The 24,518-nt window shown below is 41.8% G+C and overlaps 2 protein-coding genes across 4 annotated transcripts in view; one reads left to right on the forward strand and one right to left on the reverse strand.

The window, feature by feature from the left end:
• Nucleotides 1–911: 911 nt before the first annotated feature.
• gtpbp10 (GTP-binding protein 10 (putative)) lies at nt 912–4,769 on the forward strand. The gene is made up of 10 exons (XM_084027468.1): nt 912–1,032; nt 1,417–1,610; nt 1,755–1,846; nt 2,030–2,174; nt 2,263–2,336; nt 2,474–2,526; nt 2,643–2,750; nt 2,847–2,924; nt 3,103–3,226; nt 3,770–4,769. The coding sequence occupies exons 1-10, from the start codon at nt 1,000–1,002 to the stop codon at nt 3,979–3,981; spliced, it is 1,113 nt and encodes a 370-aa protein (XP_083883594.1). The 5' UTR covers nt 912–999; the 3' UTR covers nt 3,982–4,769.
• Nucleotides 4,770–4,816: 47 nt separating this feature from the next.
• Nucleotides 4,817–24,518, reverse strand: part of adam22 (ADAM metallopeptidase domain 22) — a gene marked incomplete at its 3' end in the record, with an annotated part of 54,509 nt that continues 34,807 nt past the window's right edge. The window contains exons 9-31 of one of the 3 annotated variants that reach the window (XM_084027465.1): nt 24,410–24,484; nt 24,055–24,126; nt 22,228–22,394; nt 22,065–22,149; nt 21,592–21,682; nt 21,427–21,478; nt 17,832–17,931; nt 17,568–17,639; nt 17,214–17,306; nt 16,766–16,846; nt 16,614–16,664; nt 16,464–16,527; nt 16,243–16,348; nt 16,037–16,156; nt 15,693–15,861; nt 15,019–15,130; nt 14,247–14,337; nt 13,954–14,007; nt 12,874–12,981; nt 12,061–12,161; nt 11,408–11,474; nt 7,786–7,909; nt 4,817–7,640 (exon numbers count right to left, since the gene is read on the reverse strand). In XM_084027465.1, the coding sequence (XP_083883591.1) occupies nt 7,620–7,640; nt 7,786–7,909; nt 11,408–11,474; nt 12,061–12,161; nt 12,874–12,981; nt 13,954–14,007; nt 14,247–14,337; nt 15,019–15,130; nt 15,693–15,861; nt 16,037–16,156; nt 16,243–16,348; nt 16,464–16,527; nt 16,614–16,664; nt 16,766–16,846; nt 17,214–17,306; nt 17,568–17,639; nt 17,832–17,931; nt 21,427–21,478; nt 21,592–21,682; nt 22,065–22,149; nt 22,228–22,394; nt 24,055–24,126; nt 24,410–24,484 (2,076 nt within the window). Of the gene's footprint in view, nt 7,641–7,785; nt 7,910–11,403; nt 11,475–12,060; nt 12,162–12,780; nt 12,982–13,953; nt 14,008–14,246; nt 14,338–15,018; nt 15,131–15,692; nt 15,862–16,036; nt 16,157–16,242; nt 16,349–16,463; nt 16,528–16,613; nt 16,665–16,765; nt 16,847–17,213; nt 17,307–17,567; nt 17,640–17,831; nt 17,932–21,426; nt 21,479–21,591; nt 21,683–22,064; nt 22,150–22,227; nt 22,395–24,054; nt 24,127–24,409; nt 24,485–24,518 lie in introns of those variants that run through there. The other 2 variants (XM_084027464.1, XM_084027466.1) reach the window with 2 other exon arrangements.

Here is a 24,518-nt window from a genome sequence, read left to right on the forward strand (position 1 = left end):
TAGGAGATTTGTAATGTTGGCTTTTTATGTTGTATTGGCAAAGGAGACTTATTTGATGGCAGACCAGGGGCTCACCAGAGCCAGTGTTAGGCAATCTAATGTTTTATTGTCAGTGAAGTTTTTTTTGTGATGGCACTTTTTTTTTATTGTTTTATGAACTTACGAGATAATGATCTTGTGTAGATGCACCACCTGCTGCAACAGCCAGATAATAGAGAGGCAAACGCTTGACTGAAGAGAACATGGGACATCATGGAAATCTATGCAAGAAATATGCCACACTTCTTAAAATAGTTATAATAGACACAATGTTATTGCATCATGATGTAGTTGCCGGTCTCGTAGAAATGAGGTTAACAGCTTGTCTAATTTGAACTATATGACTGATATTTGTGTAAGGATTTATATCAAAGTACTCACACCATAGGGAAACTTATAAGATTGCTTGAGCTCTTTTTTCTCTTCCCTTTTTAAGGTGTGTATGTCCTTTAAAAGCCATGTTGTTAGTTGAGGCTATGTGCCAATGTCTGTGTTCATTTATTTGTCTTGAGTTCTTTTCAATACAGTTCTGTGACGCAAAGACAATTAGACCATTAAGTTCGTAACTATCTCAACATTATCTTGATGCTAATGGATTTATTTGGATTTTAGGAAGTCATTTTATATATATATGTTGATACATTTTACATCTGACAAAATGACCTACATTTAGTCCATTTTTATATTTTGTTACAACTCCTATACAGCACTGTTATGCTATGCACAGTTTATAAGTCTGTTATACATGAGGTATAAAGTCACGTATTGGTATAGCTTCCCTGTTTACATGGAGAACCAGCGTCCGAGCTTCTGTCACAGCCCCGTGGAGCCCCGCCCATTTGTCTCATGAGCCAATGAGTTGACAGGAAAACACCGCTTCCGGTCCCTCATACCAACTCATGTCAAGTAGCTGCTAGCTCGGTCAACAAAACAAACGAGTGGCAATAAACGCAACTGAAGATGGTCCATTTCAGTAGAATCTGTTTCCGGAAAGTGAGTGCTGTAGTGGACCTCGTTTTACTCTCACGAAAACAATTAAACAGTGTCTGGTTATTAGCAAATATTGCGGTGATATTGACTGACAAGCTAACTGTTAGCTAGCTGTGTGACAGCCTCTAACTTGGCGTGTGTATTCGCGTTTTACAACACGATGATAGTGACTAGCCTAGGTTCAATGCCATGCCTGGGCATTAGTCCCCCAACCCTATACAAGTGGTCTTGCATGTACACTGTACTGTACTTGTATGGGTTCAGTTGTTTTAGGACGCATCACTCAAAGTCATCTGTTTGACCAAATGAGTGCGTTTGTATTGTGCTTTTGTGTGTATTGTCTTGACTTCTATCTGAACCCTAATATCTCGTTTCTGCCGACTGCAGTACGGAAACTTTGTGGATAACCTCCGCCTGTATGTCCGTGGAGGTGGCGGGGGCATGGGTCTCCCCCGTCTTGGGGGACAAGGAGGTAATGGGGGAGATATTTGCGTGGTGGCCTCAAAGAACATGACCTTAAAGAGGATCAAGGACAAGTACCCCCAGAAACGATTTGTAGGTGGAGCAGGAGCCAACAGCAGGTTTGTTTCTACAAATACAGTGCTAAGTCAGAATATATTGTTGTTATTGTTATTTACCATCGTTGGTCAGAGATCCTCAAATGTCTTCTTTAACAGATGCTTCGAGATATTTTGAGTTGGTGTATATGCATTTTATTCATCCAGTGTCCGAGCTCTGAAAGGAGAGAGGGGGGAGGACAAGGAGATCTTGGTTCCTGTTGGTATCGCAGTCACCACTGATGATGGCAAAATACTTGGTATGCCAACTTCTTTTTATAACGCCAACATGGCCAGCGTAGCCAGTGATGCAACGTTTCAATGTTTTCAGCCCTTACTTTGATGTTGCATGTTCATGGAGTTCAGTACATAATGAGTGGAGTAAAATGTAGACTGACTTATCAAATTCAAACTCTGGTATTTCCAACCCCTCTCCCTCCAAGGTGACCTGAATACTGACGGTGATCGTTTGGTGGTGGCGAAAGGAGGACCCGGAGGCTCCTTTCACTCTGCGTTTGAGCCCAGTAAGGGTCAGACAAGACACATAAGGCTGGACCTCAAACTCATTGCTGACCTGGGCCTTGTTGGGTGAGAGCAGAAACACACACAAACATATTGGTTAATAACAGCAGACAGTTTAAATATCTGATCTTTTTGGTGCTGATTTCACCATCAGATTCCCAAATGCAGGAAAGTCCTCTCTCCTGTCTGCCATGTCGAATGCCTCACCTCAGATTGCCAACTACGCTTGTGAGTGCATAGTACAACACATGTGTGCAAACTGAGTGTTAGTGATGTTCTTTGTGCATTTTACTGCTGTCTGAATTGAAATATACGCTGCAATCTTCTTTTTTCCTGATGGCATTTCTGAAATCTTTATTTTACAGTCACAACTTTGAAACCTGAGATTGGCAAACTGATGTATAGAGATTACAAACAGGTAAGAGAATGCAAACTAGTGTATTTTCCTTTAGCTGTCCATTAAGTTAGTTCCCTTTTTGTGGTTGCCCTCAATGACTGATTGAGTGTTTCTAATCAGGTTTTAATTTTTGGTAGATTTCTGTTGCTGATCTCCCAGGCCTGATCGAGGGAGCTCACATGAACAAAGGCATGGGCCACAAGTTCCTTAAACATGTGGAGAGGACCAAGCAGCTTCTCTTTGTGGTAAATAGTAACATAAAGTACATAAGCTACACCTACATATACTGTATGTTTGAATGATGTTGCAGTTTGATTTGGTTGTGCTTTGTCTGGCTGCAGGTAGATGTGTGCGGTTTCCAGCTGGCAAGTAAAACACATTTTAGGTCGGCCTTTGAAGCTGTTCTACTCCTCACCAAGGTGAGACTAATGTTATGAAAGTCTTCAAATGTGTCGTGTGATTTTCACAATAAGTTTCTAATTGTTGTGACTTCCTCTTACCATTCTTCTTTGACTTGTCTCTGGATGCATTCACCCCATGCACATCATTTATTACCCTGACCATAATTTCCTCCTCTTCTCACACCGTGGCCTCAAGGAGTTGGAGTTATACAAAGAGGAGCTTGTATCGAAGCCAGCTTTACTGGTGGTCAACAAAATGGACCTGCCTGACGCTGAGGACAATCTAGCAGAGCTGATGGAGCAACTAGACAACCCAGACGGTAACTATTATTTTTCCCTTAATTTTTGGCATACAACCGAGGGGCAGTAATTCTAGTTCTACATATATATCTATCTCTATCTATATGATAGATAGATAGATAGATAGATAGATAGATAGATAGATAGATAGATAGATAGATAGATAGATAGATAGATAGATAGATAGATAGATAGATAGATATGGCATATTATACCATGACTTTTTAATAATTTTTTAATGACTTACTTTTTAAAATGTTCAATACTCTACTATGGGTTTTTAAAGACTTTTTTGTCTGCCATGTCTATGGCATATACTAAAAAATTCTTTTGACATATAGTGAGACTTTTTATGGAATTTCAATATTTCAACATTGCTATTCTATGACCTTTTTCATGATATTCTTTTTGACTTACTGTACTATGAGTTTTTTTTTTTTACATACTTTACTATTACATTTTCCACAAAGTCACAATCTTATGTATTGCCTGCAAGTTAAAAGGACAATAATACATATTGGGCTTTTGTTACATTTTCATTCTGTTGCTTTTACTTCTTGCAGACTTCTCTCATCAGTTACCTGGTGACATGATACCGAAGAGCTTCCTGACCTTCAGACATGTGGTTCCTGTGTCTGCCTCCACTGGGTTTGGTGTCGACCATTTGAAAAATTGCATCCGGGAATCGCTTGATGAAGATGCAGCAATGGAAACTAAAGCCATCCATCAAGACAGACTGTTGGATCTGAGGTGCCAAGCACACAAACATTTGTGATGAAAACGGACAGCGTTTCAGCGTGACCTGCACTGTACAGTGACGGCTGTCTGCCAAAAACAATTAAAACTTTAATGGCAAGTAAACGGCATCCAAAGAAAAACACTCAGTGACAACTGAAACTGTGCAGTTCAGAGCAGAACTGTCCACTGTGAGGTGGTCCAAAGTGGTGGATGATGACTCCGTCACTGACTGTCGCAGCCAAAAGAGCCAATGAGGATCCATGAGTTCAGCTGAGGTTGTTATCAAAATCCGAGCCACAGTAACCATCTCTAACACTTCAGAAATGGCACATTGCAACAGATTTATCTCAGAAAAGGATGTTGGTCAAGAAAAACCCAAAAGCAGCACTCCCTGAAGTGCCATAAACATTAAATTATACAGAATGTACTTGGAGCAGTTGAAAGAAATGAAATGTACATTAGGTGTACCAACCAGTTATTTTTCTGTTTCATCCGATTATTGACAAAGATTTAAATGGTATTTATTTTTTATCGGTGTGTGTTGTAGGGAGGCACTGATCCAACCTTTTCTTCACTGATGCCGATTCTGATACTTCAAATCTGGGTATCTACCAATACAGAGTACCAGTTTCTGATTGCAGTGCTCAGTTTTTTCCAAAGTCATTTTTATGTAAAGTGACATACGGTGAATACTGGGTGTGCCATGATTAAATTAATCTAACTGATAGTAGAAATGAATTAACCTTATAATCAGTATTGGATAGATCAGTGTTGCTCATTTATAATATTCCAATATAAAACAATTAATAAAGGTTTTCCACTATACTTGTGCTTTCATCTACAGTTATTAGAATTATCAGCATAGACAGATGTGTTGATGAACGTTTTATTTTATATTAAATATATTACAATACTGAATGATTAAGAAGAAAAAAATATGGGGGATTGATTTTTGCATCGTTAGTCTGTACAGCATACAGGCAAAAATAAAGATAAAAAAACACAGCAACTGCAGTATTCAGATTTGAACTAGTACATGTGGGGGTTTTCAAAGTTCCTGCAGCGAGCGCTGATGTGTCTGGCAGGATGGGACCACATGGTTGAGACTGGATGGTACAGAAATACATTCAAGTCTCTGGTCAGACAGCTAATCTGTGCGGACGTTTTTCCAGAGTCGTCCCGTTAGGATCTGTCAGTCGAACCGCGTGCAGGATCGACGGGAAGCCTGTGTGGTCCCATCTTTAGCGGAGAGTCCTCAGAATGTTGTCCAGTGCGATGTCCATAACACCAGGACAAAAGTCTTGCTGTTGCACAGTATTATGATGTTAAAAATATTACTCAAGAACACAGAGATAAAGCTCTCCACAAGCCTCGTGTAGCCCAGGAAGATAACAGGGCCACTAGACACGTTCAATACTTTAAGAAAGCCAGAGCAAAGAAGAAAGCTCTGGTCGAAGGCAAATCTTGAGCCCATATAGACACATTTTCTACATTGTGTATGTCCAAACCTTATATGATACAGATTAGCACATGCCAGAGCAAAGACCGCTTCTATTGACCCCGGGACAAATGGGTTTCAAAAAAATGTCTCCATTCAAACTCAACACACATAATTACAATAATGCACTTAATCACTGTTTAAATCATTGCTGTACATAACGCTGAGAAAAAAGTGAACATTACAAAGGTACTTAATAAAAAAAGATACTAGTAGCAATATTAGTCCAATATCGTGAAGATCGTATTACCTATACAGTCCTAATGCATACATGAATTACAAATGAATAAGTCCCCACACTGAAACAGAAACCCAACATTAAAATGACAAACATGAGGCCTGAAGACAACCATGAGTTGTAACTGTACAAAGGATTTGTTTTTGGGGAGTGATATGGGACTCGCTTCCAAAATAAAATCCACCTTAAATAACTACACTGGCGTGACATGAGCACCAAAACTCCATTCTCAATCATTTTACAACCCGCGGCTTCCTGCCATGAATTTCTCCCATCTTGTTGACAAACAGTGTAGTCCGTGGTAAACAAACCCAAACAGCAAATGGGCAATGAGGGGAATAGTCCTTCAGCGACATGCTCGCTTCCTGTTATGGTCTCCCAGATAGCCTACCAGCGAATCACTTTATTTGATTATAGAACTGTCATGCCGTTGGTCTTCACAAGCTCAGACAGCAAGCACTGTACAGCATAGTGAATCATTTACAAGGCTAAATATCTCAATCATCACAGCTAAATCCAAAATGCACATTTCAAACACAGTTTCCAGATCCTTCCATCGACCGCACTCATGTTGTTCTTCCTCTCACGTTCGTCTGAGCGAGGTCGTGCCCTGCCACTGTGAAAATCAGAACTAACAGCTTCATATCACCCATTTCCACAACCACCGTGAGTGAAAAGTGGCACGTCTATAACTACACCAAACACATCCCATACATTTCACTCATGGCACATACAACTATTAACAATGTTCTTAAATAATACTCCTCAACAACTGCTTCCAGCAACATTCCTGATGTGCCACAGTCAACATCTTTATCAATACTTCCTCGGTCATGACTGGATGTCTGTGTGTTTCTCCCCAGCGATGGATGAAAACCAGTGTTACAATAATGAAAAGAAACAAAAAACATTTACATTCTGCTGTGGATGGAGAAAGCTATATAGAGGTCACAGTCGCACAGGAACAAGCCAGAGGGAGGAAAAATAATTAGGACAAAAAAATAGAAACACAGACAGAAGAACGAGTACGGGGTCTCTTACGCTTATCTACAGAGATCCGCTGCTGTCTACAACACAATACAGCAGGAAGAGACATCTCAATCTTTTCCTCTTTCAAAATAAAAGCAAAAACATACTCTGTGTGTATTTTTACTGTACATATTTACACACGCAAACAAACCGAGGGGATGAAGGGCAGGACTGGGTCAGGCCGGGTCCATGTCATGGGTTATGGGCTATACGTGGTGATACAATATGGGTTACCTATAGTGGAAAGCATCTAAGTCTACAGAAGGGATTACAATCGCTGCCCCCTCGCATGCTTTCCTCTGAGATTGTACCACTCGTCTTCTTCTCGTCTTTTCAGTAGGAGGAGGTTTCTGATAAACGGGGTTGTCTCATGCATACAGTGTTGGAGTTTCTACATTGACTCACGTGCGTCCAAATGATCCAACAGTTCCAGAGATGCAGGGTGTTATGATGACCTGATCCTGGCTCCACTATTTATTTTAGAGAGGAGCTCGAAACGGGGTGAGGGGGGTGGGGCTGGGGTATGAAGCGTGACGAGAGAGGGTGTCGAGGTTCAAGGACAGGGGATGGGGATCGGAGTGGAAGGGGTTTCCAGTCCCATAGATGAGGCCTGAGCAGACAGGAACAGCTCAGTCTGAGCTCCAGCGGGTCTGGAGTGGATGTGGAGCTGGCTTCTCCGCCGGCACGCTGCATCATCTTGTAGAGATGCGCTGAATGATGCCATCTGGCGAGATAGCGTCGTAGATGCTTGTACACACTCACTCACACACACCTTTCCACTCCAGTGGGGGGGCTCTCTCTCTTTCTCTTAAATCGCTTTGAGTCAATTTTGTTTCATTTTTGTGTTTTTCATTCATAGAAAAGGAGAGACTGGTGTAGTTCCTTGAGGACTGAGTGGGTAAGAGGGCTGTTATATTGAAGTCTCCCACAGCTGAGGAGACGAAGGGGAAAGCACAGAAAGGAGACAGGAGAGGGGAAGAGAAAATATATTCGTCACTTCACCTTCTATTTATATGGATTTAGCTAAATATTTAATAATCTTTAAATGAGAAAACATGCTTGTAATTGATACTTGCCCTGGCACTCTGCCTGTTGGCTTTCCTCTGGTCATCGGGGAGAGGGGGCATGGGGTACGGGTATCTCCTGCTGGATGCAATAGATCCCGTAGAGGAGGTGGGAGACTTGGCGGGGGATAGCGTCCTGAGGGGGGGAAAGGAAGCGACATTATTGAAATATGGCCGCTTATGTTCTACTTGGTTTAGGATTAAGTTGGCCAAAGACACAGATGGATAAATGAGGTGAGATTCAAGAGCTTATGTACGATCTGTGACTTTGGGCAACGTCTTCCTTCAGCTGCTCTAATGATTCAACAGAAAGAGGTTGATCTTAAAAGCTCTTACTGATGTTCAGCAAAAACACAGAGACGGACAGATCACGTAAGAAAAGCATAAACAAGTGTGACCACAGTTCAGCTTTTAGGGGCAACCTCTGTACACAACAGTACGCGGGTCCCAGCGGCGGTGTGGGCGCTGTCACAGTATCCTGAACTCACGTGCTTCACCCTGCCGCAGCATTACTGGTTCTTCTTCATCGGCCACTGACACACGGAGAGACCAGAAAGTGTTCACATGCTGCTAAAGCTGATTTCTGCTGAGCCTGTTTGTGTGTGTGTGTGTGTGTGTGTGTGTGTGTGTGTGTGTGTGTGTGTGTGTGTGTGTGTGTGTGTGTGTGTGTGTGTGTGTGTGTGTTTTAATGAGGAATGCTGGGAGCAGTGAGTATGATGAGGCGACTGGGACGGCAGACCAGACCGAAGCTGGGTGAGAACAGACTGCAGAGAGAATCGGAGGACCTCCAGTGAAACGGTCACAGAGAGCCTTGCTCCATGCAGCTTGTTTCCACTGATCGGATCCGAACGTCCAAAGTAGTGGATGGAGCGGGTACACCACTGGTTCCAGGAGGATATTTTTCTTGCCCTTAATTCCCATATTGAAGTTCATTAATTGTCCCGCAAATAATGAAGTGATTTAGATTCATATTTCATAGTATAAAATGTCGAAATATGTCATGAAAAATATCATAGTATGTTGAAAATAGTCATAGTATACATACTGTATAGTATATTTTTAGCATATAAATGCTATATTTAGGATTTAGCTCAAAGCACTGTACTGCATGGTTGCAGAGACTTGGTCTTGTTATTATTTGCTGAGGCACACGGCTCGGAATAATACAGAACCAATGTGACTATAGAGAAGTCAACTCAAATGATTTTCTTAATCCAGCCAAGAATCACAAATTTGCCTCAGAGAGCTCTTTAAAACACATAACGTCTATCCTTACTTCCTTGTTTCAAATAAGAACATTCCACCAGCAAAACCCACTGTGATCACTCTGCCGGTTTCTTCTTGGTGACAACATTTTAAGCTTGCTGATTGGCTGTTTATGTAATGGAGTGTGTTCATAATGTACCCGTGACTTTTTGGGATTAATTATGGATTTCTTCTGTACAAACAATTTAATCAGGACTGCTTCATGGAATAATAATAATCATAATAATGGAAATAATCAAACAGGCAGTCATTTGTATTTTGGAACCAGGGCTCCCTGATGTAAGCCTCCATATGTCTCCACTCCTTTGGACTTCCTCGTCCTGCAGATGTAACGTTGCTGCCGAGGGCAACAATGTGCTCTTGAACACGGTGAAGGTCTCTAGATTACAGTGATGACTGTTCGGTGACGTTTACTCTTAGAAGTGAAGGAACAGTCGGTGCGTTAACATGGGGGGCCGATGCTCTACAGCCGGGGCACCGATGAGCTGCCTTGTTGTCAGGGAAACCTCGTGACTTGTGATTATCTATAGACCTTGGACACAATCACAGTGGTGGCCTACAGTTTGCCACAGCAGCACAGTGATGATGTCAGCACAGCGCCAAACATTTTTGGCTCAGCAGTGACATCATCGTGATGATTGTGAGACCACTGGGAGCGAGGCAGGGTCGGCACACAGGCACTTACTGACAGGACAACACGCAACATGCAGCGGCAAAAAGAGACCGAAGGGGGAGAAGCAAAGAAGGGAATAAGGAGAAATTAGGAAAAACATAACTATTATAATTGTCACACTAGCACAGGCAGTTAGAGCATTTTCTTGTTTGCAGAATGATTTGCTGAAAATGAAAATCTGCAAAGTAGCTCTGCAGCTGAAAAATAAATCAATGTCTCCACTCAAATGAAAAGGATGACATAAAATACGATATATTATAATGTAAAGCAGAAACGCATTCTTTTTTTTAATACTCGGCCCCTTTTAGAAACTCCACGTCACAACATGCCAGCTGTCGATAACATTTTCTCTGAGCTATTACTTTAAATGTCCAGAGCTAACTGTTACTTTCCTTGACCAAGCAACAAATCAAACCAAAAGTGAGGGATTTTTTTGGAGAAGCGTGTGGGGTACAGGACATGGTCTGAGGTAATACCTAAGCAAAGGTCCTTCAGTGTTTCTATTCACATCTTCTACCCATTTAGTTACATCATAAAACTCTCTGAGGCGAGGGGTTAAATACCTGTGGGAGGGGGAGGGGTGATACACAACACAAGGAGGGGGAGAAGAGAGAAAAAGAAGGAAGGAAAAGAAAATTGAAAAGGACAGAAAATCTCCAGAAATAAGCAAGTGTGGGAGGAGAGAGGGAGAGGAAACATTTTAGGAAAGCAGAGCAGAGCAAAGATATCCTGAACAAACACCAAGATGCAATTGAGAACGTGGTGAGAAGATGGCGGACAGACCTGTGTGTGGTTTGGGATGAGAACGGCACCACGGGAATCACAAACATCTGTGTTGTGTGCTACGGGCTCAGTTGCATATTGGTAACGGGTCGCATTCCAAGCAGTTAGCGGCCGGTCTCATGCTTGCAATGAGAACAGGTGCACTGCCGACAGTTTTAATGCCAAGACAAACAAACGGAAACGCCAGGCTGCGAGCCGCTGATGCACATGTTCATCCAACGGGCGGATGTGCCAACACGTTACTTGTTCACAGGTCAGAGGTGAGCACAGTTTAAAGGCCTCACAAGCAGCATACTCGTTACACCTGTGACTCTGGAGGAAAGCCTTTCCTTTTTTTTACAGCCACATCACACCGTTATTCATCAGGACAGAATTATTGTTTATTTTCTTAATGTCAACAAATCCTATGAAAAAACAAAACCAACAATAAATTCATCCGGCTGCTGTACGAGTTCCCGGTGGAAATCTCCGTCCCACTAGAGCGTACCGTTTCAGTTCTTCCTCTGTGCCGTTATAGACCATCATCGTCATTCAAACACATCAATGATCCGTTACACCGGGAGAACACCGGCACTGTAGATTATTCCTTTTTTTCTTGAGAGCAACAATAAATAGTAAATAGGTCCCAAAAAATACATTATTTCTCCAAAAACTACATTATAAAGCTGTTTAGAGATAACTTTTATTTCCAGAAAAAGATAAATAATTGATATCTTAAATAGGAACCATAGACAGGTGATTAGTAAGACAAATTATTTAGATTTGGTGTTATCATAGGATTTGTTGACAAAAAGCATAATATAAAGATGGCAACTATATCCTTTAATAGAATCAGAGCCTATTTCTGACGACAGCGTTTCCTGATTTTGCACATACTGTACAATGACGACCACGTTGCCAGGAGGAACTTACTCTGTGGAGTTAGAGCGAGCACGGAACTTCTTTCCTTTCAGCTTCTTACGATTTCCACTCAGATTTCCTGGAGAGAAAGAGAACACAAACGCACACTGTAAATAGACTCAAGACTCACCTGTTCAGACTTCACCTCGACTCTGCATAGCATGACTCACTTCCAGCCCCAAAGAAAAAAAGCACTTCTACTTCTTCTTACCTATAGCACTTTGATCATAGCACTGTACTTAAGGTATCCTTGCTGAACAGCTACTACTTTACTCAGATGAGGACCTAACACGTGTTTCTATTGTTTCGCTCTTACTTTATTGGTGATGATATGCTGAGGTTTCTTTCTATCAACACATGTACTTATCTATAGCGTCTGCTAAATGCCCTAAATGTACATGTAAATAAATGCATAAATCATGACATGTCATGCAATGAAGAACACGTATGAGTAGGACTGTAATGTGTTTTTTATTCTCCACAAAACATCTTCAGGAAGAGGGCAGCACTCCTGTGGTTAAACAAAATGTGTATACAATGTATTATAATGATCAGGAGGTTTTCCTGCATTGTTTTGGGGAAACAACCATCGCAGCCTCTTACATTTAGTGCAGCAGAAGCACGACTGTGGCCTGTTATGTATGAGTGGGGATTTGTTTTGTTACCTTGCCATGAGTTGCTCCTCGGTCGCCCATTTTCACAGATGTCAGAGATGTGTTTGGCATCTGGGATTCTCTCACTCCATGAGTGGGACAGTCCATTAGATCTACACACACACACACACACACACACACACGGGAAATTAACAGAATATTATCAGTACAGCCGGGGGAAAGACTGAACACCATCGCAGCAGATTGGCAACTTTATGAGCCGTGAAACAATATCATGGCAGCTGAATGTGACATGATATGAGAAATGGTAAATGGCCTCATTTATATAGTGCTTTTCTCCAAAGCGCTTTACAGTAATGACTGACATTCACCCATTCACTCACACATTCACACACCGACGGTGGAGTCAACCACGCAGGGCGACAGCCAGCTCGTCAGGAGCAATCAGGGTGAGGTGTCTTGCTCAGGGACACCAGGCAGTCAGCTAGGAGGAGCTGGGGATCTTGCGGTTGCCAGCCAAACGCTCTACCTCCTGAGCTTAACCCCCCTCAGAAATTGAGTGGTGACGTATTTTCCGCTCAATTCTCCATCGGCAAAATTGTGAAAACATTTCGATTCAACTCGAAAATGTTCACAGAAAGAGAGACGCGATGAAAGCCGAGGTGGTTACAAAGCATGACACGCACACACCAGTGTTTCAGAGAACCCAACACACGCACATGCACATACACTAATGCCAGTAAGTGAATGAGTGAGGATGAGATGGCACACCTGAAGCCAAACAGTGAGATGTTCTGAGAAATGGATGGGAAGGAGGGAGTGAAGGACAGGGTGCAAATCTGCAGGTGCGACAGGCAGGCTGACCTCTTCTTGGAGCTGCAGCCAGAGTTTGTGCTGACACCCGGAGGCATGTCACTGTAAAAGGAGTCTGCATCCCCAGGCTTTGTGACATAGTCACCTGGGGGCATTTGTCTGGAAACACAGAGGAATGATTTTAGACACGCTGTCACAGTAATTACAGGAATAACCACCAATCTATTATGTTCAACATGTAACATTTGTTCTTACTTAAATATGTATCGTTTTTATACTTTTTATATCTCAAAACCTCTTCAACCTGGTGCGTATGTCAGCTTTAAATTCCCCAAAAAGACTGCAACATGTTGTTGTTGCATTTAAATATGCTGAACCTTCGTGAAACTGCGACTACAGTGTAACAGCTGTGGCGATGGTATAATGATGCCTTTCTAAGTGGTGGAAAGTAATTATTGACATTTACTCAAGTACCATAATTAAATAAACGTTTGCTTCTACTCCACTACATTTATGTGTATTCACTAGTTACCTTTCAGTATAAGAGTTTGTGTACAAAACATGAAGAAGGATCATGGTTACACACTTAGCGGCTCCACAATATGTACAAATATAACTGAGATATAACTGACTATATATATATATATATATATATATATATATATATATATAGTAAACTAGTAAAATCCTGCTTACACATATGCATATAATATTCTAAAAATGTAATATACATACAATTACAACACTCTCAGTGGGGCAGTTTTAAATAATACATACTGTTCTTTCACTTTTAAGTACAGTTTGATAACAAATGTATGTATTTTTACTTCAGTCAAATTGCAGCAGACTAAATGAACACTCGTATTGATACTTTTACTTGAGTAAAGGATTTGAGTTCCACCACAGGTCTTTTTGCTGCACAACAAGGATATTTTCCTCCTACGTCTGATTTGTAGGATTGCAGAAATGTAGAAGTTGCACTGGTTTAAGGATAATTTAAGAAAAAGAGGTCTGTTGTTATCAAGTACTTCTATTTATATCATTAATTAAAATTAAAAATTAAATACAGAACACTAACTCACATGTCATGTAAAATCAGCTTAAATGAAAATAGAATTAAAGTGAGCAAACCGGCAGAATCTTCTGTGAACTTCAGACTCAACGTAGCATCTCTGCTGGTAGCTCCTGTGAAGACAAGAACGAGTCCCTCAGTCTCATAATAATATCACTTTTCTTAAAGGTTTGCAGAATAAAAAGCAGTGTTAACTTGTGACCCCACAAAACCAAGCAATATTTATTTGGGAGCCCTTGTCATTCATTTCCTGCTGTGTTTGAATGATTTTCAGAAGCTCTTCAGAACTCTGATTACTGTGTGATTGTGGGGTGAAACGAAGATGAGACTGTCCGGCTACAGGGACACTCACTTGTAACACCAGGCGGTGACAGCCAGTATGAGGGCGAGGACCAGGAAGGAGCCTGTGATGGCCCCGATGATGATGTTGGTACTGTTGATACCTGAGACAGAGGGAGAGAAGAAAGTGGGGAGGCGAGCGGACGTTAATTGAATGTGTGTCTCTCGTTTCCCTGAAACATGTGGACACAAGGGGATACACCAACCACAAACCACTGCAGCAGAACACAAAACACAGTACATTTAGCAGGAAAGGGAACAGGGAGGAGGGGGGGGGGAGACGGAGAACAACCAAACTGCTGTCGCCCCCCAGCGCTACTCTGAGGGGAAGCAATCAGGATTACATGACAAACGGTTTGATTTTAGCTGAACTGAGGTCAGTAGTAGCTCGAACAAGGTGGAGATGAAGCTGGGGTGAAAGAGGAGGAGGACCAGGAAATGACATCAAAGACAAACACAATGAAAAGTAACTCAAATCTGACCTCGAGTCACTCCGTCAAAGACATCAGCCTGTCGACAAAGAATGAGTGTGAAAATAATGACAAACAAAAAGAATGACATGCATGGTTCAGTGAATACAAATGCAGCTGGTTATAATGAGCGGACATGAAACCCGACAGAACAAAAAGCAAAGAAAAGCTTCAACTTAGTATTTGTGAACGGGGAGGAGGTTAAACAGAAGATGAAGCAGCGTGGAAAGAGTTGAGAGGTGCGGAGAGCAGAGAAGGACAGACGGAGAAGAGAGATGAAGGATGATGGGAAGTGAGAGCGCTGACGCCTCTCACCTGAAACGGTGGCGGTGGGTCCGACCACAAGGTAACTGAGAGGAGACGTGGAGTTACAGTCCTCTCCTGCCCAACCCAGGTAACACACACACTTCAGCTCACTGCTGCACACCTGCAGCAAATACAAGACAACAGCTGAGCACTCGTCCTCTATTACGTAGGCACTGGTGCACAACTTTGACGTGTCAGATTTTTCTTTTTTTTTTAAAGATGAGAAACTTAGACAGTGAAGTGAGTACAAGTTGTGCTGAATATCGGAAGTTAACTCAATATCTGTTTTAGAAAAGGCTGATTGTGGCTTCAGGATACTGTGAATATCCTCACATTTATTTTGGATTAAGTGATCAGAAATGTTATTTATTATAAAATAAGAAGTGCCACATTTTTTTCACTCCTGAATGAATATTGTGCTACTACTCATAATGTTACTCAAGAGACCTGCTGTACTACTGTTTGAGATTTTAGAGTCGTTTCTTCATTTTGTCTTGTCAGACAGTTTGATGTGCATACATCTGAGACAGATATGTCTGTCTGTCACCATTTGGAGCTTCTTAATACTCTGGATAAAGTACAAAAAGAGTCCCTGACATATATTCACACAACAAGACTGTGTGTTCACTGTGTGTGTGTGTGTGTGTGTGTGTGTGTGTGTGTGTGTGTGTGTGTGTGTGTACCCCGTGTCCAGAGCAGACGGTCTTGTCGGTGGTCCCGGGGCAGGTGCTGAAGTTGAACTGTCGGATGGGGAGACATTTGTGATTGAAACAGATGTGGTCTGTCCCGCAGGCGGTCCCGTCCTCCACGTATCCGAGGTCAGTGTCTCCGTCGATCAGCACATGGGCGCCGCTAAACAACAAACACGGCCGGGTGACTCACACTTCACTAGAGAGAAATACTGCCTATGCTCAGCTGTGCACGGTATGTCTAACAGCTGGACAAAAACAGATCACCAACAGCTGTTTTTAGGCTGTTGATTTGGGCTTTCTAGTGTTTCAGGATGTGCTCCGTCTCAATAACGTACCTGCAGTCGAGGGAAGCGCTGTGCCGAGCCACCGAGAAGGAGGTCAGCCCTCCATGCAGCTCTCCCAGCCGAGGGGTCGGTGAGATGTTGGAGCACAGCAGGTAGCCGCAATGAACGTCCCTGAAACGCAGCAACCACACATCAGAGCGTAAACATGCGGGTGGAACATCACCTCGAGGGTCCGGAGACAGGAAGGGCTCGCTCACTGTTTGTTACACTGGATCCAGGTGTCCTTGTCCTTCCCACAGTTGCCTTTCTCCGTCCCTTCGATGTTTAATTTCTCGTAGCAGAACTTGTCGGCTGCTGTTGCCTCTGAAGGAAACACAACACAGAGACTATTAACATGAACAGAGCTGTGATGATAGAGATGCGCGTGGTCTTTTGCGGATTTACAGATGTAGATTAGATCTGCACATATTGCACTTACTCTCTCCCCAAATGTACTTGCACTGTCTGTCCTTGGTTTTGCACCTTCCATTGAAGCAGCGGCCCTGCAGAAGAGAGAGAGAATTAAAGTGTCCGATAAAGGTCAGCTGGGCAGAGGTGAAGACTTTTATTCTGTATCTCAATATCTCACCTGGTCCTTTTCACACGTGTAGCCATCCATCTTGTGCACATTCGGTGGACACTGCAACACAAGAGAGAGAAGCCCAGAGATACTGTGATGCCCTGTATGAGTTTATATCTCCGGTTGTAAAATGAAACGGTGCGAGGGAATCTCATGCTCACCTGGCTGGAATTGCCTGTGCAGTTTTCTGGGATGTCACAGTCATTGACTGCATCTCTGCACACGACTCCCATGAACTCCATCTGTCGCAGCGTACGACCAAACAGAGTGATTGTGAGTAGGTTGTGTCAGGAACGGGGCATTCATCAGGATTTACTCACATTCATTTATTCTTTTCATGTTGAGATATTGGAGCATTAAATATAACCAACCATCTCTAGTGGTGCGGTGAAGAAAAGATACATTTTTGGTTTAGTGTGTTCGAGAAAAAAGCTGAAATGTTTTGTCACTTCTTAAGTTCTATGAGTATAAAATGAAAGATGGCCACTTGAAGACCTTTTTAGTCAGTTCATGCATCTTTGGATGCTCGTCCTTCAGCCTGGCTCCATCAGTGGTTAGTACTCTGTTTAACGACAACAGCAGAGGATGCCGCTGTGACCTGTTCTGTACCTGGCAACTGTTGCAGCAGAGTCCGTTGCTACACTTGGAGCCTTGAGTCAGCGTGCACTGCTCACAGCAGGCCTCCCCCTCCCGGGCACACTCCTAAAACACACAGACAAACAGACACTGCTTTCAGCCTTCCTTAAGGTGTTTCATGTAACACATCACAAACAGGATCATTGATTTCAAACTCTATAATAACCATCATCACTCTGTATGCTGCACTTTCTAATGACATTCCTTCAGTTATTTAAATTTCCTCCTATTAGTTTGACACAGCAGGTGATCTTATTAATTAGTGCACTATCAAGTTATCAAGTTATCACATTAGTGGTACGCGTCACCAACAGGACAGTCACTTACCGTTGGGCTGCCACAGTCACACTCCTCTCCTGGCTCCACGAAGCCGTTTCCACACAGCGGAGGGTCCAACAGCTGAGAGGGAAACAGAGGGCACAATTATACTACTCAGAAGACATCTATGTATATGAGCATGAAGTGGTTACTGGACGGACCTGCTGCAGAGAGAGAGAGAGAGAGATGCAAAAACAACTAGAGAAGTAAGTGTCTGTGCTTCAGGCCCATTGATCGTCTATGTATATGAATACACAGGTGAGTGTGACGTACCTTCAGAGGTTTGTTAAACAGACAGGCTCCCCCACCGCTGTTCAGGAAGTTATGGTACTCCTCCACGTTACAGTCAGAGAACCTCTTGGGCAGGTAGAAACTGTTCAACACAACCACAGCATATCATGCTGTTACAGACTATATCTTTAGATCATTCTGGGAGGGGCTTGTTCGCCCAAAAACAAACAGGAGAAAACACTGGGAAAAAATATACTTAAAAAAAACAACACAAATTGACTTTTCATACCTCACATGTAACTTCAGTGCAACAGACAACACCATATAACCTTTGCATATTTAAATGTGTATTTCTTTCACTGCACCGTGACTATTTCAGGTTTTATCACAGGTTCACCATACTCACAGTTCAGAGGAGATCCTTATACAACATGGAGGTAGATACAGTAAACAGCAGAGCTAGGACTGGGAGGATCACATGGAGAGACGTATAGGATGTACATGGACTCTAAGATGCATTCATGAATTTGTCCTGGGGATGAACTTGAGTAGCGTGGATGACTCATAGTTATTGCATCATCACCTGACACTGAATGATCAATATTCAACACATTTTCAGGGGAAATCAAGCTCATCATCTCTTAAATCCAGATCGATGATGAATTCACCCGAAGCCCAAACAACATCAAGTCAAATGTCAGCTCTACTGCTCGACATCGGCCCAAACCAGAGCAGCGCTTGAATAAATCTCATCTATCTGCACCATCACTTTAACTCCAGTGCCTCTAGTGCGGCTCGTTAGGTCTGACACAAGAGACGATGCAATAACAGACAGACTCAGTGAGAGGTTGATGTGAAATGTAGCCGGATGAAGCCACCTCCAGTGATAATGGTTTTATAAGGAGCCAGTAATGATGCTTTGATGATGGATGGAGCACACAGCCATATTTCAGGTAGATTTACAAAGTTAATCAGGTTTAAAGTTGTGTCAACACTCACAGAGATTTACATCTTTGAACTGAAAAGTCTTTATCCCATTTTAACCCGCATGAGGGGAGAAACGAACATGAAACCTGCTTCATGATTCACTGCTCACCAGGAGAGGAACAATCGTTTAGTCGTGGACTAAAATTATTATTCAGCCATTCAACACCACATAATTTATGTTATATTGAATTGTGCAATAGTCTTTTCATACTGTATATTTAAACTAAGATTCTTATTTATTTATACTATTTTTGCAATGTCACACACTTAATCATAATCTAATTTTTCGAGCATTAACATTATTTAATCATTTGTAGAATAATTGTTTTAATTATATATTTATACATATGTATTGTTGTTATATTGTAACACAATGCACATGTTTCTATTTCTTATCATTTCTCTATGTTTGTATATTTATTTTTATTCTCAAATGGGAATGGGAGCAAACATAACCAAATGTCCCATTGGTATCAATAAAGTATTTCTGATTCTGATTGTAATTGTCTTTTCAGTTCACAGCACAGATCATGTGAAATTATATGTATTAAAAAAAAGATTCTGCTGTATAATATGCCTGTAGTACACTAACATCCTTATTGATTTCTTTCTTTCTTCACCCACAGTCAGCCGATCGCCCCCTGGTGGCTGTTGAGAGGCAAGGCGTGTCTGAACCACAATCATACCCTTGTCTGTATGTCCTTGCTACATCATATTTCAGACTGTTTAAATTAATAATCTTTTTTTTAATCATGTAACACTATAAAAGTCCTATTTTTTATTTATTTTTGGTTTGTTCATGACAAAATAAATAATTTCATGAGAGGAAACAAAAAGGAAATATATGAAAACATTTAAATATGTAACTCAATTCTAAACTGGCTCACACATGCTCACTCACACTCACACACACACACACACACACACACACACACACACACACAGACACAGACACACACACACACACACACACACACACACACACACACACACACACACACACACACACACAGTAGCTCACTCACACTCTCACACACACACACACACACACACACACACACACACACACACACACACACACACACACACACACACAGTAGCTCACCCCTGTGAGAAAAGTGAGAACAGTTAGTAGTAGTCAGGTTCGGTCGATCAAACATGCAGGTTCTGAGGGATAAAAACAGAACGTCCCTTAATGACTGAGGTTGCTCATTGAATACAAGTGTCTGAAATACCATTGACTTTAGAGAATACAGATCTGGACCAGGTCCATTCACAGGTAACAGGCTCATAAGAGCACAGTCACCTGTCTTCTGTCATGTGACCACATGACATTATAGCAGGCTTATTATGATAAATGTGTTAGGGGAGTGCACTGCGGTTACAGCAAAATGAGGTAGTCAAATATTGGCCTAAGATGAGAATGACATTGCAGACTGTATCAATCGGTTAGAGATGGACAACAAAAATAACTGATGAAAATCCTGACTTTGAAAAGGGCAGGAGGGAGAAGGAGCCCATCAATAATTAGAATAATCAAATCAATAACATTTCCTTGGCTGATCAGCCGGTGACATCCAAAGAACTGAAGAAGACACATGTGAAATTGTACAACATGATTATGAAAAATACAGTCAGTGTATAACAAATGGACATCAAACTGTATTTGTTCATATCACTTGAGTAAAAAAGAAAGAAGAAGAAGCTGGGGCCACAGCAGCTGTCGTGCTGTCGGATGAGACAGGAAAGGTTGTGATGACTGACAACCTCTCTGAGGCAGCCGGTCGGTTCAAAACAGCACAGGCAACGTTCTAGCCAAGCTTCTGCTCACCTGCTGTCCCATTCGGGATAGAGGGGGAACGCGAGAAGTATTTAAGAAGAGGGGTATATAGATATATACACTCACACACACACACACACACACACACACACGTTGCAGAGGCTTTCATAGACACAACACACATCCATATGCTCACACAAAGCCTGTACAGTAGAAACACTGCAGATGAACAAACACAGTTTAAGACAAACTCTTTCATGATTTCTGTGTGAAACGCAAAACATACACTGATTGATATTTCACCTGTTTGTCTAATTTACAAGCAACGATTATATAACACATTACTGCAGAACCCCGATGAAGTTATATAAACAAGCCTATGGAAAATACTCATAGGCTGACACCTAGTGGTGAATTATCAAACTACAATAACACTCCATGGATGGAAAAATTGACGTACTAACAAACAGATGACATTTTTTGATACACCCACATAATTTGTCTATTATACAAGTGTTGCCGATGTGTTGTTATTGCATTTAAATGTATTTAACTTCTATCTGCTTTGAGACACGTGAACAATATGTTCTTGTTCAAATTATAGATACATTGTTCTGACCATAAACTGTTAATTACCATAACGTCAGATCTCATTTAACTCTTTTGGTGACAATACATGTATGATGTTAACATTAAAGCCAATGTCCAGTGTTGTATCCAACTCTAATGTTGTGATTAAAACGTGTTGGGGAAAACTGGACAATGTTTCAATCCCAGTCAGACTTTCATGAGACGGTTTGTTGGGGTCTGCCTCTGTTTGGGCTTTAAGGTTGAGAACTGATGGAGGAATGTTCTGTCAAAGTAACTTACCCAACATCATCCATGATACAGCCCGACCAACGATCATCACACTTGCACTCGTCTGAAAAAAAACAACAAAAAAACATCAACAATGTTACATCCCATAGAGGTTTAAAGGTGAATGTGTGATGGAAAAGTAAGAAATAAAGGACTCGGTAAGTTTTCACTGTTTACCATTCAGGATCCTCTTCTTGTCAGAGAAGATGCCAATGTTTTGTCCAAGAGACTGAGCGAGGGTTATGGCCATCTCATCTGTTTTCCCATACTGATGAAGAGACAGACAGACAGACAGACAGACAGACAGACAGACAGACAGACAGACAGACAGACAGACAGACGGACAGAAACAGCAGGAGACAGAAAATAATCAGAATATCACATAGAGTTTACAAAGATATTCCACTCAAATTAAACAAAAATATCTTCAGATTAATTCATTACATCGAATAGCATAAATGGAATGGCTATGAACTCAAACTGCAGTAAAAACAGGAATAAAGAGACAATATTAACAAATGGCTGATTAAAAAGGACAGAACAGAGCAGTGCTGTGGGATTCAGTGTGATTAGGATTCATGACATCTCTCCACGTCGCCTGTGTCCTTCTATCCAACTGACAGTGAACTGACAGAGAATTTGTAGCTCACCTCATTTACTCCCCCTCCTTTAGTCAGGGAGCAAACTCCTCCCATATAGGAGGCTCCTCCCCAGCTGCTATGGAAACGATTCCCTCTGATAGGAAAAGAAAGTTATGTGTTTAATAAAAAGATGCCGAGCACAAAGAGAATCTTTTAAAATATTCAGACTCACGAGAAGAGGTGAACAGAGTCGCATTTCTCCTTGATGAAGTCTTTTCGATACTTCATGAACTCCCTCAGCGTCACCATGGGGTCGTCGTCAATGTTGAACTTGCTGTCAGCTGACCACGTTTCCATGGCAACCAGCACAATCCTTGTATTAAGCTGTTCCCTGAAAATCTGGGGAATTAATAGATTCATTATCAGGTTAGATATCTTTTGGAAGTCATTAACTGAAAGTGCCAAAAGAAAAGATAAATGATAAATGATAAATGACTTGGCCTGATGGATATTAAAAATGACCGACTCGCTTTATATTCATCAACATCTCCAGCTGTCTGCTGCAACAGCGCCACTCAAACCGCCCATGTGATCAGTCTGATCCCGCCACTAGACAGCAGCACATTGCAGGCGGCCAGACGGAGTCAATAACGGTACCAGTCTGAAGGACATACTGTAGAGGGAGCAAACTGGCAAATAATAATGTTTGCTTTCATAAGATGGAAATCTACCGGGGTACTCGGGGCCAGAACAACACTAGAGAAGAGCACACGAGCAAAGCCTCTTTGTTTAAACTGAATGCCAGTAATCTCGAGAGAAAGCTGATCGTGTCGAGAGGAAGTGGTCACAATCATGGTTCAATGCCGGTCTGGACCCGACAACCTCCCCCTCGCAGCTCCCCTTGGTTTCTGCCCATTTAGAGACGTCCTAGTTCTAGTCTGTGCTTAATCGGTAGTAGGTCAACCAAAACAAAAATAAAAATGTTAATACTGAATGCTTTCCAAAATTGTATATGCTCCGACAATATAACATTGTGCTTGAGGTTCACAAAAAGAGCAAGGATATGTCGCTCTCTGCTGCCTGGTTTAAATTCAACTGAGGAAATTAGATCTACGAGATTCGGTAGAAAGCGGATTTCAAGTGCGTTTTTATACCCGTATATGCACATGTCAATCAATAAAAAGGGAATGTACCTTTTACTTTAGAAATAAATTATTATTTGGGAATGAGCACTGTGTCCATCAGTAATCATAGTGACAGATGCTTCCTGCATGACACACTCTGCAGCGGCTGGGAATTTGTTTGGGAGAGGCACCATAGCCGTGACACATTTTACTGACATCAATCCATTAAAACAGTCCTTTTATTCATTTTCTGTCAAGTCAATTTTCATTTATATGGTGCCAAATGACAACAGATGTTATCTCATGACACTGTTCCTTTAGAGCGGGTCTCGACTACTGTTTCATTTACGGAGACAATCCCCTAAGAGCAAGCAGTGTGACGGTGGAAGAAAAAAACGTTTATTTTATGCCCAATGCAACTTATAAGTAATTGCTGTAATATCCATCGTATCCGATGCCCCTGTGAGTGTGCCCTCGGTGCCGTGGTAACGCTGCATACACCGGGGGGAAGAGGCAGCTATACTCTCACATGGAAATCAATGTGTACGTCCCAAATAAAGTCTGCTTCATATGATCCTCTTCAAGGACGCGACAACCAGCATGACCTTTCTCCAGCTTCACCGGCCTATCAGCTTACAGGCATGACCCTGGGCAGGTCGGGTTTCGGTAGCACAGCAAACAGACGTGGCTACAAATCGTCAAACATAGAGATATTTGCTTCAGTACTGCTGGGATGCCATTACTGTTCTCAGTCCTCTGAAAACCCCCGACTGGCTGGTTAATGGCTGCAAGCAGCATATTATGGGCCGGGAGAGGTTTTAAATGTAGAGAGTGAGGTTGGTTAAATGAGAAATCAGTGCTATGTGCGCTCAGCTCCAATACCTGAGAGTGCTTGTGGCAAGCTTTCCAAGAAAAAGGATCAATACAATTCTTACCATGTCAGCCATATTGACCACTGATTTAGCATAGTTATTCGTGTGCCCAACGGAAAGCCGATGCTTCTTGTACTGAAGAGGGAGACGGAGAGAGATAGAGAGACAGAGAGAAAAGTAATAAACGTGGGATTCATAATGTGGAAGTAATTCATTTTAAGCCATTTAACTGTGTAAAAGGAGCCAGTGTGTTTCACTCCAAATATCACCTTTACTGTGTATTACACAGTCCATAAGCAGTGGATTTTAGTCAAAACTGTCTGTTTTATGCACAATAAAAGATATATTGTAGTTATATAATGAATAATCTGATAGTATACAGGTTATCATAATTATACACCATACCATATCTACTTACCATTAAATGGTCATTGATCACCATCAACTCAATGTATTTGGTCTCATCCTCTACATTGTGTGAGATGTGTGGAGCCTGAAGAAACAAAAACAGATTTGTCATAAAAACA

Source organism: Eutrigla gurnardus (assembly GCF_963514095.1).
Source record: "Eutrigla gurnardus genome assembly, chromosome: 14".
Classification (NCBI taxonomy): domain Eukaryota; kingdom Metazoa; phylum Chordata; class Actinopteri; order Perciformes; family Triglidae; genus Eutrigla; species Eutrigla gurnardus.

Bases quoted from the DNA above. Each gene is read 5' to 3' on its own strand.
- gtpbp10 (XM_084027468.1), top strand. From the start codon at position 1,000: ATGGTCCATTTCAGTAGAATCTGTTTCCGGAAA. The intron at 2,175-2,262 runs GTGAGAGCAGAA...TTTCACCATCAG, and splicing joins GCTGACCTGGGCCTTGTTGG to ATTCCCAAATGCAGGAAAGT. The intron at 2,527-2,642 runs GTAAGAGAATGC...AATTTTTGGTAG, and splicing joins TGTATAGAGATTACAAACAG to ATTTCTGTTGCTGATCTCCC.